The sequence below is a fragment of the Montipora capricornis genome, chromosome 3 (assembly GCF_036669925.1).
Source record: "Montipora capricornis isolate CH-2021 chromosome 3, ASM3666992v2, whole genome shotgun sequence".
NCBI lineage: Eukaryota > Metazoa > Cnidaria > Anthozoa > Scleractinia > Acroporidae > Montipora > Montipora capricornis.
In genome coordinates this window covers 46,853,661-46,868,188 of record NC_090885.1, presented here as the reverse complement: position 1 = coordinate 46,868,188, position 14,528 = coordinate 46,853,661, and the positions used below count along the sequence as shown (strand labels likewise).

Sequence of the window (14,528 nt, the reverse complement as noted above, 5' to 3'; positions counted from 1 at the left end):
GCTGCAAAAGCTGCTGAAGGAAATACTTTGCTACGAGTAGAGGAAGTTGGAACAATCTTATCAAAGGAAAGACCAGGTTATGGTGCAAGTTTGGACCGAAAGGTTTATGATCCAAAGGCTTCTGGCATGAAAGTTGGAGGTCTGGAAGCGAAATGCCCATACTGTAAGAGAGGAATGACTGTTGAACAAGCATGTAAAGATCCAAATTTTTGTTTATACATTGATGATGATGGGCTTCCTAAGCTTAAGTTTGGCCATAAATATTACTACCAAGTCCAAGGTCAAATGTATGTCTGCAATTTAGAATGGGTTGATTTTGTTGTGTGGTTTGGAGGAAACAATGTTTTTATTCAACGTATTTATTTTAACAATGAATGGTGGTACCAAACAATATTACCCAGGCTAGATTTTTTCTATAAACAAGCTTTCCTTCCGGAAATCTTCACCAGAAGAATTGAGCGAATTCCTAATGTTATACCGCAGTAAGTTGACATTAACATTTTCACGTCCAGTTTGTTTCAAACATTCCATCATGTCTTAAACCATTTTTTATTATTGTGCCTTGTCTGATTACATGTAATTCTGTTCATGTTTAGTGTTCTGCATACTGGCAATAGAAAAAAAAACCTTTAGCATAAATTGAAAGGCATAGTTATTTGTGATGCTGCACGTTTCAATAACACACAACACTCTGAAAGTTCATAATTTAGTTTCCATTTATCATGAAGGAAATCAAATAACCTCCAAAAAAGAATAAAACCAGAAACAGAAACAAAGGAAATTAATCAAAACCTACCAATCACAAAACCCAGACATGGACTTTTAAGCCTGTGAAACTAAAACTTCTGTTTGATGAGATGACTGCTAAGATGATTAAAGACAGGGAAAATGCAGCTATTCATTAACTACATTTTTGTATGTTGTTGAAAGGTGCAGCAAAAAAGTACAGTGTAATAAACTCATACCCAAGCCTCCCCCTTTATTTGCTTTTTATAGGGGGGAGAAGAGGAGGCAAAAAATTGGTTAGGTAGGCACAGACTGAAAATATTTGATCTGCAGTATGGGCCAGGGTCAAAGGTAGAGTGCCATCAAGGATGTGATAGTTCTTGATTCTACCTATTGCCCGCTCTACGTGAATTCGCATAGAAGCAATATGAACTGTTTCAGTCACTTCTTCAGCTGTTAACTGGGCCCTGGCACCTTTAAATGGAGGTATATTAAGGCCAACACCTGGGGGTAAAATATTGGTGATTTCAAAACCGCGATCAGCCATGATGTTATCTCCAGGTTTATGGTATTGCATTAAGCCAGACTTTTCTGTTATGCACTTATCTGAAATCCTACCACCCCACAACTTTGAAACAAAAATTACTTGGCCATTTGGGGAAATTCCAATTAAAACTTTGAATGTATTATGGTGTTTGTAGTTGGACCAGGTCTGTGACTGGGCCAACATTGAGGATGGTACCTCCACAAAAACCTCTGTGCAGTCAATAATCACTCGAGTAGTAGGGTACAGGGCAAATTGTTGTGGCATGTTTTTCCGCACTGATTCCTGAGAAGGGAAAGGGAATAATTGGGGCAAATCTAAATACAAGAAATTAATCCATGTACAAAATATCTTTCTAAAGTTTGCAACAGAAATGCCAAATCTGTCAACTAGATCTCTAACAAAAAGACCAACCTTTAATCTAACAAGGACAATAAACATTTCAGTTAAAGAACTTAATTTCCTCGTGCGGCCTGGCTTATTTTTCCCTTGCTCCTGATATGGTCTGGAGTCAGGTACATTTTTTGGACCCCAGTATTGTAATTTGGCTACTTTTGGTTTGAGGTAATTATGAAATGCTAGTAGCGCTGTGTAATTGGGAAAGCCTGTGTAAAATTTAATCGCAGAGTTGTCATTCTTAAACTTTTCAAGTGTAAATTCCCCTTGTTTATACTCATCAATTTCTTTTTGCAGCTGCCCAACTTTTTTCTTAAAGTTTATCAATATTTCCTCCTTTACTTCAAGCTGCTCCTGTATAGACTGCCTTGATACTTTTTTATCAATGATGTCTCCAAAGCTAAATGCATATGTATGGTCCATCGATATTGAGTCAACTTCAGAGGTAAACAGGAAGCATGTCTGGGTGGACTTATCTTCAGTGTGTTTTGCAAACACCTTCTCAACATCTCCCAAAGAACACCTAGTTCCTACTTCACCTTTCCCAGCACTACTGTTGGAACATGTAAACTATAAATGTAAATAAAATAAGACATTCATTAAGGAAAGAAAAATACACACTACATGCCTAAAAGTACAAATTTTATGTTTAAGCAGCACGAGAAATATGTCAACAAGTGAGAAGCCCCTGCCACACAAAAAAAATTTGAAATCTCATGGGGCTTCAAAAAGAATGTGACCTAAGACTCTGGGGTAATGTAGCACCTCATATAAACCTCTTTCTTCATTTGTTCTCCTTGACAATAGCCTTCCTTATCATCAGGGATGGGGCATTGTTTAGGATTCTTCGTTATTGTTTCCATGCCCAATGTTATTGTCACCTCAAGGAGGCACTACTTATTCAGACTCTAGGGATGTAATACCACTAGGGACAAGGTCATAGCATGCAAGTTATATTTATACCTCAACTTCTCCCAGAGGACATGTGGACCCTAACTCTTCAACTATTTTAATGTGTGACATGACCACTGTCTCTCCGGCACCTGTAGTTGATGTACAGGCCTTTGTTGAAGAACTGCTTCTATCCTTTGGAGGTTTCCGTGGCAAAGGTGTAACTGAGGACCAGTTAAATATTGATGGTTCCACTCCTACATTCAGAACGTGAATTTTTCACATTGATGGAATGTTAGAGGATTTTGATAAACCTTTGTAGCAGAATTCTCTCCAAAATCACACACAGACAAAACATGACAGAAGACAACAGATATGCAGTTCTTCACAAAGCTAGCTTTTCTATTTTGGACCTCAATTTAGGTACCTTTTTTCATTTGCCCATACTTACAGGCATTCTAAAACATGATTTCTATTTGGAAAGGAAAGTTCATTTAACAAAATTGAAATGAAACCAAACCAAAGAAAACAAAAATTTACAATTAGAAAATGTTTTCGGTAGTAGACCCCTTCAGATTTGAGAATCATAATTTCTGATTTAGCTTAAATCAGCTTCCTTCATTGTATACCACAAGGTATACATAGAACACAAATAAAGGATGCAGACCCAGAAATAGCATAACAATGGACTGTTTTATTTCTTTTAAGTCAAACTATACAAGATTATCATAATTATTATGCACTTCAACAGCTGGAATATAAACAGATTTCCATCAAAATGCAATTCAACAGTGATGTAGTTGTGATACAAGACTGTCATAAAATCAGCGTTATTGTAAAATTACACAGACTTTAACAATACCACACCTTTACCCAATCTGCTCCTCACTCCCCCAGCACCTTTGATTATTTCGTGTTTCCTAAAATGTTTTTCACATATTACAGTTTTCTCGCTTACACGAAAACCGTCTCTTCCGTGTTGATGCTTGATCAAATTGCACCAACGTGCTTTTGCAGGGTTCTTCGTAGGAAATTTAAAAAAGCATAAACCAGACACACTTCCATTGCTATTATATTCATAACTATTACACTCAGCTGCTGCACACTCTTTTCCACGGCTTCGGTGTTTCCTTTTCTTGCTCTCTTTACCTTTCTCTTGGTCCATTTTCTAAGATTTGTTCGACTCGTAGCGCAGTTTAAACGAAAGCAAAAAGGACGGAAGTAAAGCTAATACAGGGTTAGCCTCGTCCCGGTGCACAAATTGCGCCGGCTAGACCAAAATCCAGCGGTTCCTTAGAATGAGCGGGGAATTCGAAACTGGACTATTCATCCCACCAACTTCATGTTTACGCGGCATGAAATTTAATCACGTCATTCCCTTGTAAACCTAGATGTTATTTTCTTCAGTGTGACCTTTTTACCTAGGGAAAATGAAACCCGAGATAAATTTACCTGGGGTTTACTCCGGTAAAATTTCCCTAGGTAAAACGATGTTCCCTCGGGCAAAAGTGCGTAGTGTGACCTCAACTATTGTCACGTTTTATGTACATTCTGTTGTTACTGGCAAAATTAGCAGTTTTTCCGACTTATCAATTCAACTTAACGCTTTGTACATTAATCAACCGAAGATGACAGAAGTTTCTGTCGAAACATGTCTTGTAATTTCAAAAGTTTTATCGTTTTCCTTAAATTTCTGACTTGCCTGCTGATATCAAGATCCTTTGGAAACTAAGATTATGTAATTTCATTAACACAAAGAAGGACAGTTGATACTATCACAAGGCTCTGTGGCACTAATAGCAGCAGAACACAGAAACACCTATAAGCCTGTCTAGGCAACTCACATGTACCAAGAGTCAACAAAATACGATGAATGATTAACATAACCTTGCAAAAAAGTAGGTAACCTCACCCTGATGACTCGGTGACGATGTCAATGACACTTAAGCACACTCTAAGGAATATTTCGTTCTATAAAAGTGATAAATTCTGATAAACAAAAGCACATGGGATCGACTGGCTTTTACAATTAGAAAATAAAGTCCTATGCGAAGGCACAATTTGAAACATTGTGCACAGACAAAGAAAAACAATTGCACTAACAATAGATAAAGAGCTTATTGGCCGATGGCTCTTTCTTACTAATTTAAGTGATGATTCAATATCCAAGAGAGGTGTGAAGGGCGAAGCAAAACAGTCACACTGGGAGGCTAAGTAGGTCCCAGTACCCTAACGAGAGCCCTGAACAAAGAGCCCACACTATTGTAAATGATGACTTTAAAAACCCTATAAAATTTAAACAGATGATCACTTTAAACCCTTTTTGATGAAAATCTTCAAGAACTTTGCACTTGGTAAATTTAGTACTTCCATAGCAAGTAATTACAATCACATTGAAACCTACAGGACTGTGTAATTTATGTATTCAGAAAAATTATAAATTAATCACTGGTGAACTCCAGTTTGCATCCTTTCGTGATCAATTACGTTAATTTCCAAAAGTTTCTATTGAGGAAAGAATCTTACTAATATGTAGATTTAGGCAAGCCTAAAAGCTGAGCCCCCCAGTTAGTTAAATTCTTACTGCCTGTAAGGTTAGTGAAAAAAAAAGGTTTTTGAATTGTCTGTGTTTTGGTGTCGTTCCGGTTACTGCTTAATTAAATCGTTTTCTTTGCTTTCTTCTGTAGAAAAATTCACTGCGTAACTAGTGAATGCAACGGTAAATTTCACGCAAAAAACTGAGATTGCATAAATCAAGAAGCGCTGAGTGCTATATCAGTTTTTCAAGCGAAATTTGCTTTGGAATTAACCAGTTTGGCAATTAATGTTTTTTTGAATCGCATGAATTTAAAAAAAAAAACAAGCACATCCTCAGCGAGTGAATGGAAAAGGAAAAAAGCCATTTCAGAGTCGACTGGCAATAGCCAGCGAATAGGAATCACGCAAAAATTAGAAACCATCCGGAAACTTTGTCAGGTCAAGGTCAAAAACGAGTTTTACTGATGTACTTTATTCCACTTTATCATCAGAAAACGAGATCATTCACATTTTGAGGTATTTCATTGAAACACGCCAGCTTGGCTTGGAACAAGAATCGGCAAAATACGGCAATGCAACCAAGAAAGGACAAACCTCAAACAAGATCCGCTCCAACAAATTACCTGGAGGAGCTTTAAACAAACTCCTGAAAACACAAGCTAGTGATACTTCTTCCTAATTTTACGAGAACTCATTGTGATTACGTGTTTATAGGATAAGGGCAAAATTTTCTTGTCACTGTTAAAGCAAGAGAAACAAACAAATAAACCATTTCTTTATGTCCAAGAGAGTACAGATAATTGTTAATTTATTCCAGTTGAGAATAAAAATTACAGATTCATTTTTGAACAAAGGAAAAACCGATTAAACCACTTGAAATAACGCATCGGTAAAAATGACAAACGGTTTAGTGACCAAAAAAAAGAATTTGGGGAGTAACTTCTTCCTCCAAGTTTGAGCTATTACTGGTATTCTGTTTTGTCGTTCTCATTCTCTTCCTCTCTTTTTTTGTTTCTGTTCTAGTCATAGGTCCTCCAGGCATCATGCAACCTTATCAGAGCTTGTAAAGATATGCCAAAAATTGCAATACAGAGAAAAAAGCAGCTCTAAACAAATTTAAAATAAACACTCAGCTTTAAGTTTATATCCCTCCAATGCTTGACTTGAATAACTGTGTAGCCACCAGTGTGGACCACAGCTATCATGATATTATGTCAAACTGGATTAAAACCAGCAAAAAATGCAGAAAGAAAACTGTTTTCCACCTTAACACGAAAAGCGTTGACTGTTAAGAGCCTTAGATGACTTAGTATGGCCATATAGCCACGTCGAGCCACAGAAAGCATGTGAGAAATGAAGCTTCCATTATCTTTAGGTGAGTTAAACTGGGTTGAGCCTGCCATCCAATCGAAAACCAGTACCTGTACTTTAAAAAAAGACAGCTAACCTTGATGAGCTCTAAACTTGAGCCCACGATATGGTTACATACTCGTCAGCAGATACCTGCTTTTGACAGCTGTCAATTTACCATAACATGGATATCCAATGTCACAGATGTATGCCGTAAACTAGCGCGATACTGGTCACATTAGCATATATGGAGGGGTGGACATACGGACAGTCGAGATGTCATAGCTATAAAACCAAAATTTTGCGCATCAATGGGCTACCATATTTTCTCAAATATGTGGTGCTGTGCGTGAAGCTCCGCTATAATCTTCATCTAATCTTTGTCTTTTTACCACCGACCTCAAAATGCTTTCCATTACCAGCCAAACTCACTTTTTGTTTAGGGCGAAATTTTATGACAAACAGACTGGGTTGCTATTTGTTTTTGCCTTGCACCAGTCCTTGCTAATCTCTTTATGGGCATCATGAGAAATCTGGTTGCATTATTGTATGGGTCCTGATGTCTTGTTTTTTTGATGTTGTGCTCATAATCCTTACTGTTTGTTCCAAAATGAACATGGTGCCCTCTCATAACGCATGGGACCTGTTCTCTTCCCTTTGCTGTCCAGCAAGCCATCAGCGAGAGCCACCTTAACCTTGTGTACTTGGCCATCGTCACTGGGGTAAACAGCGGATACACAGGCAAGCTTCCAAGTGTTGCAAGGAGTGTTCACATCCTTTATGATGACAACGTCGCCAAAGTCGAGGTTTCTGTGAGGCCATTTCTGTCTTTCTTGTAGGCTGGGAAGAAACGCCTTACGCCAACGGGACCAGACCTTGATCCTGGTGTGTTCATTTTAAAATTGATGCAGTCGCACTCTTTCTTCAATAACTCTGTTCTTGTGTGGTCGTATTTCATTTCTTCTGAAGCTTCTTTGAGCTCTCTGCTTTCTCCAACGAAATTAGTGCCTTGGTCCCTTCTGAGTTGTCGCACGGGCCCTTGACGACACAGGAAATGCCGTAATGCATGGATAAATGAATCTGCTTCCAAGGAAGATGCAATTTTGACATTTACCGCTCTTGAAAACATAGTGGTTGCCGCTGTAATTCTGGCGTCTTGGCCTTGCGCTTCGATCTCGCTGTTCTCCAGAGCCTTTCTTTCTCTCTTTCTTGAGAGCATCTGGGGAGAATAGTTGGTCGTTAGTCAACTCGGTTTCTAATTTTACAAACTGGACGAAATCCTTGAAACGGATTGGAGATTTGTGCTTCTTTTGCTCCTCATGGGCGAATCTACACCACTTGACTCCTGAATAGGAAGGGAGCTTGGCGGACAGAGAGAGCAGAACCTGACTTGAGTCTAACTCAGTCATCGTTTTCATTGTTTTCATGGCTTCTTTGCAACGTATCAGAAAGTCAGAAAAGTCCTCAAGTTCCTTTGAATCGCCATCACTAATCAAGGGCCAGTTTCTCAAGCAGCATGATCACGGGGTTCCCATAGCGTTAGCCAAGGAGTTTTCTAGCTTCTCTATATGCCGTGTGTGAACCAGCTGCTAGGAAACCTTTAATAGAGTCGTTTGCTTTGCAGCTTGTGAACTTTTCAAGAAAAAATAATTGGTCTTTATTGTTTGTGGTAATAATAGCGTCAAATGTGGTTATGAAGGCCTGATATTTGAATGGATTTCCGGAAAAGATTGGTGGCTCTTTAACAAGGAGATGAAATGACTTTTGTTGGTTGATCAACTGCGAATTCAATTCTGTTTGACAGAGTTGCAGGTCGACTACTTGGTTAAGGGCGAGATTAATACTTGATGTTTGATCAAGTTTCAGTGTGAGGAGTTGTTCTTTCTGCGGTGAGTTAATTATTGTGTGATACTGAAATTGGAATGAAAGCAGTACTGTCACTTCCTGTTTTACAGAACTCGTCAAGACTTGAGGGTTCTTTTCGGGTCTGGCATTTACCCTCTCTGTTTTTACGTTTTCTTTGAATTGTGAATCCAGCTCTAGCGGCTCGTCAAGTACTTCTTTGAATGCGTTTTCTTCTGCTTTTGCTCGTGCACACTGTTTTTCAAGTTGGAGTTATTTTAACTCCGTTTCCTTTTCTAAAATAGTCTATTTCAATTTTAGCTTTGGCGACTTTGGCAGATGCGTCTGCTTTAGGAAGCGATAAGGAATGCTGCAAAGACTTGCATAACATGTTGCCTTTTCCGGAACTTGTCTTCGAGGTATGGCGAGATGTAATGCTCGTTTCTGAGCCATGAGAACTTCTTTCAATCCATTGTATACGTTCGCAAATTTTCATTTGTTTTTCTAGGAACTCCGGATCCCTAACATCAAACCATTGGTATGATTCCTCTTTTTGGACAAGTGTGTCTAGCATTTCTTCATATGCATAGTGAGCTTCGTTAAATTCTTCGTTTAGGGAGTCCAGTTTATTCCGTTTGGCTTCTATAGCCTCCCAAGTTGGCTTCCGGGCCTTCGCACAGTGTTTTAATGTGACCAAATTTTTTCTTTAATTTTCTGAAGGCACTTTCTCTATTTTTCTTTCTGTTCACTTTCCAGAAAGCTGTTTTGGGTGAGGTGAAACATACTAGTATTCTGATTTCGTGACTAAAGTTTTTTTTTTGGATTAACAATGTTCGTCTTGTCATAAAGTAAAGGAGCCAGAAGGCCCATCAGGCCGGCGCTTACCTCCGGTTTCCGTAGCATGAAGTGACTAGGAGTATTTCTACCCCCTGGATGGGATGCTAGTCCATCACAGGGTTACCCCAGCGTTTTGCCAGTACCCATTGATACACCTGGGTAGAGAGAGGCACCTTGAGATTAAAGTGTTTTGCCCAAGAACACAACACAGTGTCCCCGGCCAGGACCGGAACCCGTACCACTCAATCCGGAGTCAAGCAGTCTAACCATGTGGCCACCACGCCTCCCACCAATCTTGTCATTAGCAGGGGCGAATTCTCCTGGCGCCGACACAACACTCATTGTTCACTCAAATTGTTTCTTTGTTCTTATAATGGTCCTTTTCACGTCTTATTTACCAATGACTGGCTCAGAGTTGCATAGCGATGTTTTACTGTTATACCAATTTCACGACAACTGTTGAAGGGCCGAAAATGTCACATGCCAAACAACTTGCAGAGATAAAGTTTAGTGTGTGGGAGTGCTTTACGTTTTTACAATTGTTGCTGTGTAGCACTTTTGTAAAAACATAACACTTCCTTGTACTTGTACATGTTCATTGCCGTGACTTTAACATCTTCAGTTCCCACAGCCTGCTCTCGTCTCACCTCGTAGCTCAGTCGGTAGAGCAGCACTGATCTAACCCAAAGGTCGTGGGTTCAATTGCCACCCTGGTCAGAGTTTTTCTCTGTCCTTGTGTGGGCCCATTCCATTAGTAGGGCTAACTCTCACATGGTTCATATGGGCTACAAAACAAAGCACTTCTCATTACGTTCTGATCAGTTAAGTCTGTTGAAATATAAAGTGCAACACGGCCAACGTTTGTCAAAACGTAACCCTTTCTTGTACTAAACATATGAACTCAACTAGGATGTAGCACTTAACCAAGTTCTTCATAGAACAACCAAAACCGGAACAATTACTGGCAACAGATTAGGGCGTTGTGGCATGCACGCTACTTAGCAGTTCTAAACTCTGAGAAAAAGACTAACAAAACTAAATATCCATAGAGTAGGATGTAGAAGGTAATAGCAAAACTGTACTTACACATCAGTTCTCGCTTGTACTCTAAATAGTAAAGGGTAACCAAACTTTAAATGAGAGAAAAACTCGTGGTGCTTCCAGGAGCTAGGGTACTAACTAAAAATTGCTAAAACATATTACATGCAACCATGTGGAATCATCAAAGACGTTATTGGTAAAGGTAATATGATTGACAGCATTAATTACAAGATAAAATAAAGAATAGAACTTTGTTCCCAAGTTCATTACAAAGAAGTTATGAACGCATTTTTAGCAATTGCGTAAAGAAGCCCTAAAAAATTCAGGACTTCAATGGGGTTTGAATCTGTGATCTCGCAATGCTTTTGGGACGCTCCAACCAACTGAACTATGAAGCCATTGACTTTGGGAGCTGGTCATTTGTGGGTTCTAATATTCCCGTGAAATCAATCATATATTGAACCGCGGAGGTCACAGGTTCAAATCCTTTTAAAATCCTGAATTTTGCTGCTGTGAGCAGTTGCTTAAATTGCATTCATAACTGCGAGGATCATAGCTTCACTCTATTTCATATCCACAGTGCAATATATGAGTCATTTCATTCGTTAATAATCTTAACCGTTACAGTCTGTAAAAAAAAAAGATCTAATGGGGGCTTGAAGTAAGACAGAAATCTATTCAAATCTATTATGAAAAATTGAGGCTAAATGACAAATTTTTATCCTAGAATAGAGTGCTCAGAAATTTCTACCCTTACCTGAAGTCGAAGATATGAATCAACAACGGCTAAATGAAAGCTGTAAATGCAAATGTAAATGTGCTTTAGTTGACCGCTACGCTTTTTTGAGGATCAACCGGCTCAACGGCATCGGACCGAATGCATGTGAAGGCGCCCACGGCTGCCGCCATACAAACTATGTGTGATCTTGGAGCACCGCAAACCCAGCCAGATGTAATTGACAGGTTGTCAATTTTGCTATATAATATTTAGTAGTTATCGATAAAAATTAAGATGAATTGCCTCCAGGTACAAAGGAGTGATGTGTTTCAATTTTCTCAAACATTACCGACTTTCTACAAGGACATGATTCCGCACTGGCAAGATCTAAGAAGGAGACAAGGAAAACGTTCTCGATCGTTTGAAAGTGTAGATTTATCAAAATTAGCAAGTCTCCTCTCAGCAGCACCAAACATCTGGAAATATAATTTAAAACAACGACAAGAAGTAACTACAATTAACCTTTCTGTGGTCGATGATCTTACATGTAAGATGAGCTACAAACTCTCAATTAACCCCCAGAATTCTCACGCTTCTCAATTGCAGAGAAAAACCCGCTGGAATATGGCTTTGATATTCATGAACGGCAGAGAATGTATACTTTACCTTTTTTGGCTACGAAGGGAGTCAAACTCTCCATGTTTCAATATAAATTTTTACAGAAATAACGTCCTGTTTAAAATGAAGAACGTGTCAGAATCCTTCATTTTAAACTGGATGTTGGCTGGGTGTATTGGAATTCTGTGTTCATGTGTAAATTTTCCGGAGGATGCAGTCCACATCTGTATTACATTTACAAACTTAAGACAAAGGTGAGAGATTGGTAAAGGTGATACAGATCTGCCGCAAATATTGTATATGACCTTAAAAGTCAGCATTTAAATGTTAATGGACACTAGGTATTTTTGGTGATTCCAGACATTTTAACAAGGGAAAATCGAAAGAAACGTTATGTAAATGAAGAGAAATATGCATCAGATCGATATACAGATATTGATTAACAAAACATGTCTTTTGTTTTCCCATTATGAATTACTAGTTCTTTTAATAAGTATGATATAAATATTTAGGTTTTAGCTAAAATGATTATTGTATTTATTGACAGGAATTGCAAGATCAGATTTGCAGAGACAAGAAGATGAAAGTCATTCAAAGCTTGAACAGGCTAAGTATGAATTAAAACAATATTCAGTAGGTGTCAAGACTTTCTTACAGCTTACACACTTGTGATAACAATCTATGGTTAAAGTCCACTTTCACTGGGACTACAGTGGGACACACAACCTCTTTTGTCCCTTTGATTGATATCCTTCTTTCACAGTTCACCTACACTCGGTGGGAGCGGTGTGGAAATGTCCTTGTAATGTACTCCCAGTAGGTGGTTCTATTCTTTTTCTTGGGTGGCCCCTCTCGAAGAATGTCTACCACTGATACAACTGTTGAATTACTCTGACCCCAGAATACTATTCAGAGCTCCTTTTCGAAGTTCTGCAGTGCTAACAGCTGGCAATGCATAATAATTTGGCAATACTGAACTCTATATAATAACATCAACTGATAACGTAGCGTCCTTAGCAGATGCGGTCAAAGCCGACCTCACGATATCAGCACCCAACACACTGGTGCTTCGACTGTACTAGTGCAGTCACTAATTATATCAAATAGGACTGACTTATGTTTCTGGTTACTTACGAGAAGCGGTGATTGTTAGTCATACAGCGTAAATCCTTTTACATATATCACAAGGCAGGAAATGACAGACAAGGAAGATTTTGATGATAGGCAACATATGCAAAACTGGAAATGTGACTATTCAGCCTGGCAGTCCATAGCTAGGTGTTGATAACGAAAATGTTTAACGATTAACATGACGTCTAGCACACTTAGATAGTATAATGTTTGGGCTCTGAGAAAAGACAATACATGCAATACTGAATTGAAGCTATGATCCTCGCAGTTATGAACGCAATTTTTGCAATTGCGTAAGGAAGCCTGAAAATTTCAGGACGTCAATGGAGTTTGAACCCGTGACCTCGCGATACCGGTGCAACGCGCTAACCAACTGAGCTATGAAGCCACTGACATTGGGAGCTGGTCATTTGTGGGTTCCAATGTTCCCGTGAGGAATGAATCAACAATGAAATGATGTATGAAATGGACCATATATGAACTGCAGATATGAAATCAAGTGAAGCTATGATCCTCGCATTCATGAACGCAATTTTTGCAATTGTGTAAAGAAGCCTGAAAAATTCAGGACTTCAACGGGGTTTGAGCCCGTGACCTCGCAAAAATTGATTTCATAACTGCGAGGATCATAGCTTCACTTGATTTCATATCCGCAGTTCATATATGATCCATTTCATATATCATTTTATCATTGACATGCAATACTGTCACCAACATATCTTGAGTCAATCGCAAGTTGTTTGTTAAACTAGTCTTCTGGCTTTTTCCACATTGTTTCGGCATCCTCTGGTTCCCAGAGGAAGTACAACAATGAAATATACACAGAGAGTACAGTGATGGCATGGGCCTTGTCCTGTCGAATAACAAATTTCTTGGCATGGGTCTAAGCAGGGGCAGCTTCATCTCCACTTGCAATGCCCCATGGCCCGTCCTTCATCAACTCCATTTGGCAATGGATCCTCGGTTTCCCATTATTGGACCTGCTCAACATTGCATTCGTAACTGTCTTTGCTTCCACAATGTTTTGTTCACAGTTGCTCGCACTGACAACAAATGTTCAACAACTACTCAGAAAAGGGTCCTGTTGCTGAGTGTAAACATGATAAGTTATGCTTACTGTTATGAAGTACGATCTCTGTTTGAAGTTGAAAAAGATCCAATTTTGTTGATGTTCTCATAAAGAATCATGAACGGCCGGACAGAGCTTTGTACCCTTGATCGACACTGAACAAAGTTGGTCTCCATACCTTTTAGATGAGCAGTTGATCAGGAAAGGCTTTGCCTCTAAAGGTCCTCCAATTACTTTTTCCTTGCGAATTCACTTAGAACAAGTTCACCATTGTGCATTTCTTTTGCAAAAAAAAATTATAATAAAATTTGCCTCACCATGCTTAATGTCCTCTGAGACAGTGAGTTTTAGGCTTTTCAACAGCGATGGGACACGAGCTATAAAAAAGTACTCAACAACTATGCGAAGAGCACTCTAAGTCCAATTTCGATATCGGGAAGTTCGGAAAGCAGCAGCTTATATGACTATTACATAGAGACCAAGAGAACCCCAGTTGTGCTCGTTTTTCTCTCATTACACTACATTAAAATATCAATGGCAATGTGGTTGAATTTAATGTTAATTATGGGTCGTATTAGCTATCATTCAGTTAAAATATACCATACATAGAATATTTTATTTATTACAAAAGGCTTAATCAGGTTAACTATCAATAGAGTTATTTCAGCAGAGTTATGACTTCGAGTTAGAGTTAACGACTGCCAAAATCTTGAATTCAGGATTTTGGAAACTTAACTCTAACTCTACGAGATAACTCTATGAAAGTAACTCTAAGAATAGCTGTCCCCAGCCTCCATTCACTTCATTGTTATGTTTGCTTCTTGCAG

The 14,528-nt window shown here is 38.8% G+C and overlaps 2 protein-coding genes across 6 annotated transcripts in view; one reads left to right on the top strand and one right to left on the bottom strand.

Moving 5' to 3' along the window:
• Nucleotides 1-14,528, top strand: part of LOC138043289 (centrosomal protein of 83 kDa-like) — a 229,491-nt gene that overhangs the window by 183,239 nt on the left and 31,724 nt on the right. For 4 of the 5 annotated variants that reach the window (XR_011131224.1, XM_068889483.1, XM_068889484.1 and 1 more), the window contains one exon: nt 12,049-12,112. Coding sequence is in view for 4 of the 5 variants with exons in the window: in XM_068889483.1 (XP_068745584.1) it covers nt 12,049-12,112 (64 nt within the window). In the remaining variant the exon portion in view is untranslated. Of the gene's footprint in view, nt 1-5,586; nt 5,876-12,048; nt 12,113-14,528 lie in introns of those variants that run through there. The other variant, XM_068889486.1, reaches the window with a different exon arrangement.
• On the bottom strand, nt 800-2,104 carry LOC138041417 (uncharacterized). Its single transcript, XM_068887180.1, has one exon. The coding sequence runs from the start codon at nt 2,087-2,089 to the stop codon at nt 980-982; it is 1,110 nt and encodes a 369-aa protein (XP_068743281.1). The 5' UTR covers nt 2,090-2,104; the 3' UTR covers nt 800-979.